General features: G+C 54.2%; 1 protein-coding gene across 1 annotated transcript; it reads right to left on the bottom strand.

The window, feature by feature from the left end:
* Window positions 1-1,973: 1,973 nt before the first annotated feature.
* Window positions 1,974-10,157, bottom strand: znf526 (zinc finger protein 526; the record flags this gene model as incomplete). The annotated part of the gene is made up of 7 exons (XM_036538641.1): window positions 9,818-10,157; window positions 7,863-8,508; window positions 7,254-7,423; window positions 6,995-7,096; window positions 5,569-6,422; window positions 3,756-3,852; window positions 1,974-3,251 (listed from the first exon to the last, which is right to left on the bottom strand). Coding segments are annotated over exons 2-7 (2,802 nt in total), but the record flags the coding sequence as incomplete, so codon positions are not given.
* Window positions 10,158-10,566: the final 409 nt, after the last annotated feature.

The following is a 10,566-nucleotide window of genomic DNA, read 5'->3' as shown; positions in this document are numbered from 1 at the left end:
GGGGTCGCCAGGACCAGGATGGAAAAACACTGACTGCCACTGGACAGAGCGTGTATTAGCCCAGCCAAATCTGTTCTGCTACATATCCTTTGAGCCACCTACACACTTGTTTGCTTTTTGACTGTTAGACTGGTATGGAAACAAACTGGAATAATCTTGATGAACATTTCCTTTCCAAATTATTGCACAGAAAGGCAATTATGCGTAAAGGTGATTCCTGTACAGTGATATAGTGATATTGTAATGAAAAAATCACACAAAATGGCACAATTTAAATATTTAAAAGGTATAGTTTAAGATTTCTCCATCTGCCTGAAGGTTGTCAGTGTTCCCATTCAAATGTGTTTTCCGTGACTTCTGAATGACATGTCAGATAAATGAATGAATGATTTTCAAGGATTGTCAGTACTGAACTTGACAATGCCCTTGAGGAAGACGGTTTTTGAAGCATGTTACTTTATAGGGACCAACATTTACCCCTGGCAGAGAGCTGATAGCTTTTAGCAACGGGCTTGATGAACAGGCCGATGAGTAAGCACACTGACAGAAAATATCAAACTTGTAAGCTGTCAGTAAATATTTTACTTGCTGTAAAAGTAAAAAGAAAATTACCTTTATTTCTTGAAAGTTCCCTGACTTCTTGGGAACAGTGTGATATTTGACATCTTTCCTGCATGAAAATATGTTCACAGGCTTTCAGGAATTGTGGGAATCCTGTAGTAATTTCCTCCCGCTTCTTGAGGAAATTCAATGAATTCCCTAATCTTGGAGGCTCCCTCTCCTAACACTCATTCATACCCTCCACACAAACACACCTGGACATGGTGTGTTATCAAACTGAGTTGTCAAGTTTATTTACACTGAAAGGAAGATTAATTAGTTAATTACTGCAGGGAAATAAAAATCACATTTACAAAAAAGAAAAAAAGAAAAACGGAAACAACATTCATGTACAAGCTGTAGAGCAGTCAGAACGCAAAACTGAAAGGGGCGCTTAGGCGCACGATCACACAAAACTGGCCTTCTGTCTGTCAGTCCTTCACCTCTGTACTGCGTCGCCTTTTGATTAATGTTTAGGTCTGAGTCAGAGCGAGAGCAAGCTCGTCCAGCCAGGAGCCCGCTTTCCTGGGCGTTCAGCTGTGTGATTAGTTACGCTCCTTTCCTACCGGCCTGCTGTCTCAGAGTCTTTATTGGCATCTGGGTTGTTTTGCAACATTGTTCTCACATTTTGCCTCCCTTATTCAGTTGACCTATAGTAACCCGGCCTGTGGCCCGCCGGGCCCCCCCTCTCAGAGAAGCTGCAGGCTGTCCACAGTGATGGAGTCCATGCCCAGGGTGTTCTCCAGCGCGGTGTGGTAGATCTCGATGGCCTCGGCCAGGGGCAGCGCCCCGCCCTCGCTGGTCTCGATGATGGCGATCGTCTCCCCGAACTCGTTGCACATGATGGTGGGGGTGTTCTGGGCCTGAGAGAGAGGAGAGGAGACTGGGCTGTAATTACACTCGCAGGGTGGGCCGTTCGGAGCCAGGCGGGAAGACGCCCCCCCTAAGCCGCAATCGTGGCCACCGGGCAACACGACAGTAAAACTTACAGAAACGTACCAAAAGGCCACAATGTCCTAAAAGAAAATGGCTACCCCGTGTATGTCCGTATTTAAGCTCAATATTTATATTTACTGATATGTGAGACGTTCTTTGCCATAATGTCCCTTGTGTTGCAATGTAGACATTCATTTCAGCTCACAGAAAAATCAAACATTCCTACCAAAGAGAAAAGCACCCATCCATCCCACCATACCAGGTGCTTGTTTATCATGAGTTTATCAGCTGCTCCTCACCTGAGACAGCTGCTGCGTCTGTATCTGGATGAGCTGAGGCTGCGTCAGCTCCCCCTGCTGGCATAGAGCGGGAACTGCGGCCGCGAGGTCGACGGAGGAGGCGTCCACCACGGTGACGGCCCCGGCGCCCCCCGCCCCGGCCCCGCCCGCCGCCGCCGCCGCCCCCTCCTCCTGCAGGGCCCGGGCGTGCGTCTTGCGGTGGCTGCGCAGGTTGGAGAAGGTCTTGAAGGCCTTGCCGCAGACGGCGCAGACGTGGGGCCGCTCGCCGGTGTGTGTGCGGCGGTGCTCGGCCAGGTGCATGCTCTGCACGAAGCCCTTGCCGCAGGTGTCGCAGCGGAAGGGCCGCTCGCCCGAGTGCGTGCGCAGGTGCTCGCGCAGGTGGGTGTTCTGCCGGAAGCGCTTGCCGCACTGCGGGCACGGGAACGGCCGCTCGCCCGTGTGCACGCGCTGGTGCAGCGCCACGCCCGACGACGACACGAACAGCTTCCCGCACACGGGGCACTGGTGGCCCTTCCCGCGGGGCGCGGCGGAGGAGGAGGAGGGCGGGGCCGGGCGGCGGCGGGCGTGGCTCAGCTGGTGCAGGCGCAGGTTGGCGGCCGAGTTGAGCCGCTTGCCGCAGACGGCGCAGTCCAGGCCCCCGCGGGGAGGCAGGGGGATGCCGGCGGCCGGGTCGGGGCCCCCGGCGGGGGCGGTCTGGTCGAGGGTCGCGCCCTCCGCGGGAGCGGGGTGGGTGGCGTCGGCCACGAGCAGGGGGGCGTCGGCCTCGGCGTGGACGAGCTCCGGGTGCGCCTCCAGGCAGTGGCGGTCCCGCTGCCGCTTGCGCAGGAAGCCGGCGGGGCAGTGGGGGCAGGGGTAGGGCGCGGGCGCCCCCGGGTGCTGGGCGTAGCGGTGGGCGGCCAGCTTGGCGGGCCGCAGGAAGGCGGCGGGGCAGTCGGGGCAGGGGAAGGGGGCGGGGCTGGCGTGCAGCAGCCGGTGCTGCCGCAGGTTGGAGGACTGGGTGAAGGCCTTGTGGCAGACGTCGCAGCGGTACGGCCGCAGGCCCGAGTGCGTGAGGCCGTGGCGCGACAGGTTGGCGAGCGAGGAGAAGGTCTTGCCGCAGTCGCTGCACTGGAAGGGCCGCTCGCCCGTGTGCACGCGCAGGTGGTTGCGCACGTGGATCTGCTTCTTGAAGGGCTTGCCGCACACGCCGCACTTGAAGCGGCGCTCCGTCACGTGCACCGTGCGGCGGTGCCGCACCAGGCACAGCTGCGAGGGGAAGGCCTTGCCGCAGGCGGGGCAGGGGAAGGCCGCGCGGGGGGGCGGGGCCGGGGACGGGGCCGCGGGGTCGGCGCCGGGCTCCGCGTCGGTGACGCTGACGCCGGGGGGCGCCAGGGAGCCGAGCGCAGCGCCGCCCGCCGCGAGGGGCCCCTCGGTGCCCTGCGCCTGCTGGTTCTGATTCGGGACGGGTTCGGTGTCCAGCCCGTTCTCCTCCCCTCCCGCCGCCGCGCTCCCCTCTGTCTGTGAGGCCGCAGCGGCGGGGTCCGTTTGGCAGGTGGCGCTGTGCGCGTCCTCCTCCGCTTGGACCAGCGGGGCGAACGCGGCCGCCGCCTCCGCTGCCGCCTCCCTCTCCCTCAGGCTGGCCTCCTCCCGCTCCCGCGCTCTCTGCAGGATGCTCAGGTGGGACAGGGGCAGCCGCTGGGGGGCCGCCGGCACCTGCGCAGACCAGACAGGTGATGTCACAAAGGGGGGTGAGCCGGGACAGAGGAGGGCATTACATTAGATTACAGCAGCAGTGCGCTCGTGGGAAATCAAACCAGCAATCGTTATATCACTACGCTATACTTCTGCCCCACAAGGGCAAAGGGCAAAGGTCAAAGGTCAACACAGATGCCCACGCGGGCCGGGCATTACCATGGTGATGGGGGCGAGGGGGGCGCGGGCGGTGTGGGTGCGGCGGTGGTACAGGAACTTGGTCATGTTGGTGAAGGTCTTGGCACAGAACTGGCACCTGTGGAGGGGCTCTGCAGTGTGGGACTTTCTGCAGAGAAAGAGCGCAAAGAGAGTGAGACAGGGAGCGAGAGAAAGGGGAGGATGCAAGCAGAAATCAAGGAGAGGTAAGTGGGCTATAGTGCAGCCTGTTTGTGGGGCTGGTCAGCTGCAGCGTTCGGCATTGGGCTACAGCTAACAGAAGTAGCGGTGTTCCACCCAGGTTTGAGGCCTTGACCTAGCATTTCATTTCATTACTTTATTGTCATTTATCAGACGCTCTTATCCAGAGCGACTTACATAGGATACAGTTTTTACATGTTATCCATTTATACAATTGGATATTCACTTGGGTACAGCAGCAGTGCCCCTGCGGGGAATCGAACCAGCAACCTTTTAGTTACGAGCCCTGCACCTTACCACTGCGCTACACTGCTGCCCCCATTGCTGCTTCAGCGGCCTGCCTTTGCGTTGCATTTAACTCAAAGGCGGGCTACTGATATCATCCCAGTCATGACTCAATGTTCATTAGAAGAAGGTATAATGAGAACGGGCCATTCAGAATTGGGCTAAGATCACTTCTTGTGAACTACACAAAAGCAGAAGTAAAACAGTCATATGCTAATGGGGTGTCCTTAATTACACTACCACACTCAAAAACACTTAAAGACAGGTTCACAATAAATAAAAGCAAGTTCTCTGCCTTCCTCACTAGCAGTTCAAACCTCCACTGCTGTTTACAGAACTGCTCATTAGGCACTACTATGTTTTGTTTTCAGGCTGTATGCCTACTTGCCGTTTTATTCCAGTCTTGCTGGATATTTTAGCAACCTCCGAGCTGTTTCTCTCTAATTAGCTATCTGTAGTGAACTTTGCTATGAATATCCTTATCTAAACAGTGCTCCCGGTATGGAACCCTGTGGTACTCCACTTCCCACATAGTTCTGCTCCGCCGCAATTTATGCTGTTTACCTCACGCAGGTCATGTTGTTGTGGCAAGTTTTTAATCAGCTGGGAATCAAGCCCTTGACTCCCCAAAAGAATCGCCCTCGAGGTACTCTGACACGGCCTTACACGATCTCATCAGCTCAACACGTCTCAAAATGTACTTTAACTTTTATTTCCCGCGCTCGCAGCCATTTTGTACCTGCATCACTTCTTTCTCTATGAAGAATACACTGTGCAGCATCAACGCACAAAGTCTGTGGGAATTCCATCTCTAAGGAAATGCGTACATATCACACAGCATTAACTGTGTACAGTCACTGGGTTACGATAACTCTCACTCATGAAGTACTCAGCATCCTCTCACAGTACACATACCGACACACTGTAGAGCATGCATTCAACATTGTGAGTCAAGAATGGATGTATTATTATGTATTATTAGTATGTATTACTATTCTTCGTACATGAACACTCCCTCTTTGTGGATTATGTGCACACAGTAGTAGACTTAGTCTGGCAGGTAGTGTTAGGTAATGTTAGTCGGGTAAGTAGTGCTCGTCGGGCAGGTGGTGTTAGGCAGTGTTAGTCTGGCAGGTGGTGTTGGGCAGGCAGGCAGTGTTAGGCAGTGTTAGTCGGGCAGGTGGTGTTAGTCGGGTAGGTAGTGTTAGGCAGGCAGGCGGTGTTAGGCAGTATTAGTCGGGCAGGGGGTGTTGGGTAGGTGGTGTTAGTCGGGCAGGTGGTGTTAGGCAGGCAGGTAGTGTTAGGCAGTATTAGGCAGGCAGGCGGTGTTAGGCAGTGTGAGGCAGTATGGGTGCGGTACCTGTGAATGATGAGGGTCATCTCGGTGGTGAAGCCGTGTCCGCAGTCCACGCAGAGGTATCGGGCCTCTCCGGAGTGCGTGCGCATGTGCGTCTGCAGCGACGCCGGCTTCTTGAACACCTTGTCGCACTCGGGGCACTCGTGCGTGCCGTGCTCGTGCACACGCCGGTGCGCCGACAGCCGGTTGGCCGACGTGAAGGTGCGCTGGCACTCGCCGCACTGCAGGGAGAGGGGCGGGGCCGGGGGCTGGCGGGGGCGGGGCGGGAGGAAGGTGCTGTGCTGCCGCCGGTGCGAGAGGGTGGGGCCCCGGGGCCGCTCCTCCTCCGGCCCGCCGTTCTCCTCCGGCCCCGCCTCCAGCACCTCATCCCCGCCCTCCTCCTCCTCCTCCTCCTCCCCCTCCATCACGCCCTCCTCCCCGCTCTCCTTGTCCTGGCCCAGGAAGTGCTCGCCCTGGTGCTGCAGGAAGTCCTCGGGGGTCTGGAAGAGCAGGGCGCACTCGGAGCACTCGTACGGGTGGATGATGACCACCTCGCCCGCCCCGTCGTCGCCCTCCTTCCCCGCCTCCCCCTCGCCCCCCTGCCCCAGCCCCACCTCCACGCACTGGTACCGCGGCTCCGCGCCCTCCGCCTTCCCCGCGCCGCCGGCGTCCAGCGGGGAGCAGCTGGGCAGCAGCGGGGGCAGAAGCTTGGCGCGGCGGAGGCCGGGGGCCGTGGAGCCGTCCGCCAAGGCCTGCGCCGTGCAGATCTGCAGCCGCAGGGTGGCCGAGCCCGGCATGGGGGACAGGGAGGGCAGCAGGGCGGCCCGCGGCGGGGGGGCCGGGGGCACGGGGCTCGCCTGCTGCTGAGCCGCCAGCACCTGGAGAGAGGGAGGGGGACAGAAGGGGGAGAGGAGAGATACGGCAAAGGAAGGAGAACCTGCAGTCAGTGCAACACAGAACTTCACGTACTACAGCGGAAAATAAGAAGTGATGAAACTCACTTCTTGATCCATGAGATTTTATTTGTTAACTATACATTAGAAGTCACACACACACACACACATTACATTACATTACTATCATGTAGCAGACACCCTCTGGACACTATCCAGAGCCACTTACTTAGGTTACAATTGTTACATGATATCCATTTATACAGCTGGATATTTACTGAGGCAGTTGTGGGTTAAATACCTTGCCCAAGGGTACAGCAGCAGTGCCCCAGCGAGTTACCCTTTCGGTTACGAGCCCTGCTCCTTACCACCATGCTACACTGCCATTCTCAAACACATACATATTAAAATATGCTGTGCACTAGAATATTTATGTGCAGTGTATAGATTCTAGACACTCACACTGAAATATACATTATGCATCGAGTATAAGAATATCTCACAATAAAAATATAGACATTTCTATCCAAAGTTAATTACTGTTGGCGGGTCAGTACCTGAGCCAGGGTGAGTATGTCTCCGGCTCGCTGTTCACTCACAACCAAATTCTGAACACTGACTAAAGGGGTAACAGTCCCGTCTGCCTGCAGCACAAACTCCTGCGAAGAGGTAGAGAGAAAACATGCTTTTAAGGAAGAGAGCAACACTAAAACGTCCTCTTTTGTAGCTCACTTTGCAGAGGCTCTCAGCACTGCACTGCAGGTGTGAGCTGGAACATGGGAGGCGCGGATCAGTAAGGGAGAGAGCAGCACTCACCGTATCAGACAGGGTGTTCTGTGTGCCGCTCTTGCTGTGCGTCTGTCTGTGTGCCAGCCACACCTCTGGCGTGTCAAACAGGGCCAGGCATTCCAGACACTGGTACTGTATCTGGCCGGACACCGGGGGCACCGTCACGGTTTCGCTGGACTCCACCACCTCGCACAGCTCTGAAACAGAGGGCACACACAGGGATTGGCCGTCTCTGCTCTTTCCCTGGGTCTCCATGCTCAGTATCTGCCTCTTCAGTCTCTTTCAGAGTACACGCCATCCTAGTGTCTCCTTCTTCTCCTCCTTCTCCTCTTTCCGATATTTCTGGTACCTTATTCCCTTGTTACATTACATGCACTTAGCAGACGCTCTTATCGAGAGTGACTTCCAGCACAAGAGAACAGAAGCACATCCATTCAAGTTAAATGAGCAACAGTGTCAGACCAGGCTAACAACGCTCCAAGACCAGTGAGTGTGAACATAACACATTCAAGCCCTACCACAAGTTAACCTGACTAGTATACTACCTCCCCGCACTCCACATCACCTTCCTCCACCCTCCCTCCCTGATTCAGCCTCCCCCGTGCACCCCCCCCCCCTTTCCCCTCCCTCTCTCACCGTGGTCCGTCTCCACGCCTCCCTCTCTCATGTGAAGCTCCTGGTGCAGCAGCAGCTCCTCGGGCGTCCTGAGGAGGGTGCCGCACTCCAGGCACTGGTACTGGCTCTCCCCCAGGGCCTGCTGGGCTTCCGCCTGGCCCACCTCCGGCTCCACTTCCTCCCCTTCCTCCCCCTCGGCCCCTGTGTGGCTCTGCTGGTGCACCAGCACCTCCTCCAGGGTATTGAAGAGCTGGTGGCACTCGCTGCACATGTACTGGTGCTGCACGTACAGCCCCTCTGTCTCCTCCTGCTGGACGCTCATGGTCACTGCGGACTGGGCAGGGCGGCGGAAAGGAGGGGCTGGCTTGTATGTGTATTTGTGGACAGGGGGGCTGGCTTGTATGTGTATGTGTGTAGTTTCAAGTGCTTTCAACAGGTGGATTTCGCATGCTCTGTGTGCTGCCGCACGTATGTGTGTATTCCTCTGTCAAGGAGTCCTGTGTGTGTGTGATGCAGGGAGCTCAGAGGTGCATGTGCACTGCCGTGGGCTGCTGCGTTTTTACTGAACGAAGTCTTCCCTCCTCTGGTTGACTACAGGCTGAGTCAGCGCATTGTCTCCGTTTCACGCCAGCTTCACCCGGCTCACAGACGGCCAATACGTGTAACCCTAAACGGAGAACAAAACCAAAGCGGAGGACTGTGAGTGGTCACTGAAGCATTCGTTGGGCGTTTCACACGTCTTGCTTGCACCCGCACTGTGTGAGGCACATCACGTTGAGTAGATTCTCCCTTCGTTCATCCCATAAATTAATTTAATTTTAACAGCTGCCTTTTTTTTCCAGCCACTGCACTGCTTAACACATTGGTATTATGTTCATTTCTGATTAACAGTTGTGAATATACAGTACCAGTCAAGAGTTTGGACACATCTACTCATACAAGGTTTCCTTTATTTTTACTATTTTCCACATTTTAGAATATCAGGCATCATACGACATCAAAACTATGAATTAACACAAATGGAATTATGCAGCGACCAAAAGCGTTCAACAAATCAAAACTCTTATACTTTAGATTCTTCAAAGTAGACAAAAATATTTTTTTTTAATTAAAAAATGGAAAGAAATTCACACATAGACAAATATAAATAGTTAAGTTGATGCCTAAGAAATAATTTTTAAGCATTAAAGATCAAAATGTCTTTGAATGTATATTTCCCATTATCTTAATCAAATCTGTCTAACTATTGACTAGTACTGTACATCTATTTTTTTTTCTTTTTTGAGACACCCTGAAGACCTGAACACTAAATTAAGTGCACAGGCACTGAGTGGAATAAAATACCACCTGTAATATTCAGCTGTGTTCATTCTTTCACTGGAAGCTGTGCGCACTATGGAAGACGTTTTGGCCATTACAATGAGTTGCGTGGTCAAGACTGGACGTGCAAACTGATCACAAGACCAGTAACGGTATGCTGCACAATAAACCGTTTATTCCTCAATCGAGTACTCACGTGGTCCTCTAGTCAAAAAGACATTTCACACATCATAGTCGGTGTTCTGGCTGTTGTGTCGTTGTGAATTGGGGGGGTCTTCGCATTACCAGTTTTATCACACAGTAAACACACCTATACTGCACCGGAGAGCACTTATATAGCTGAACATCAGCGTAGCTAACCACACATGAAGCCAGCTAAAGCGCTACATAAGCAATCCGGTAACGTAAACCGCCAAGTGTGTCCGTGCACGCAAGAAAAACCAGCACGATGGTAGTCTATCAGTTTACATATTTTCGCGAAATATCAATGACATATTAATGGATTTATTCCTAACCGCGTTACTGAAATCATCCTGTCTGTGCACTTCACATGTCTTGCCCGCACTTTGTCTCCCTCCATTTCTGAACGCGTGTGTTAGCAAGTGGCGAGCAGTTGGCGGCGCTCTCTCGGATTTCCCTGCCTTTCTCGAACGCACCGCTCTCTCCTGACTGCGGCTCCCCGGTGCAGGGCGGTCGTCAGGCGGCGCTCTCCACTTTTCTCCGCAGGTCTCTCGCAGCTTCGCCCAGGCCTTCCTTCTCTCCGCGCTCTCCGACTTACCTCTGTTTCTGTAGTCGGGCAGTCCCCCGTGCGGGTGAGTCGTCACTGCACTCCAATGATGCAATGAGGGGTTTCTGCGCGTCGCTAATACCCAAAAATTACCCCCGCTCTCAATCCGATCGTTCAAGGTCTTAATAATAACCCTATATAATCACACTCAAGCGGTCGAAACACATCGTTAGTCTGGCCGATCTGTCTCCGTCTCCGTGCCGCCCCGCCTCACGCTTTGGCCGTGTGACTGGAGGGAGCGGTGATTGGCTGCGCTTTCTGTCACTCTCAATACGGAATTATGCGGGTCGGATAGGGGCATTGCAGCTGACGTCGTTCGGGGCGGTAAAGATAATGGGGGGAAAGACGAATGCGATCTTCTCGCACACAAACGACCGATTTCAGATTACCTTACACAACCCCAAAGAGTCCCGACCCCAGCGTTAGTTAGGCAAACTACATCGACTGAAGATATAAGACCCTGCGTTTGTTCTTCTGAAGTAGAACGGAATTCCACACTATAAAAGCAAAGGAGTTGGGACACAAGTAGCTGGCTAATGCAGTAACGGCAGATAAAGGTTTATGTAATTTAGCAAACTTTGTTTTCAATATGTACCCTGACAAAAGTCACTTTACAAT

The sequence above is a fragment of the Megalops cyprinoides genome, chromosome 10 (genome assembly GCF_013368585.1).
Source record: "Megalops cyprinoides isolate fMegCyp1 chromosome 10, fMegCyp1.pri, whole genome shotgun sequence".
NCBI classification, from domain to species: Eukaryota; Metazoa; Chordata; class Actinopteri; order Elopiformes; family Megalopidae; genus Megalops; species Megalops cyprinoides.
The sequence above is the reverse complement of the archived record's forward strand: the minus strand, read 5'-3'. Positions and strand labels throughout refer to the sequence as shown.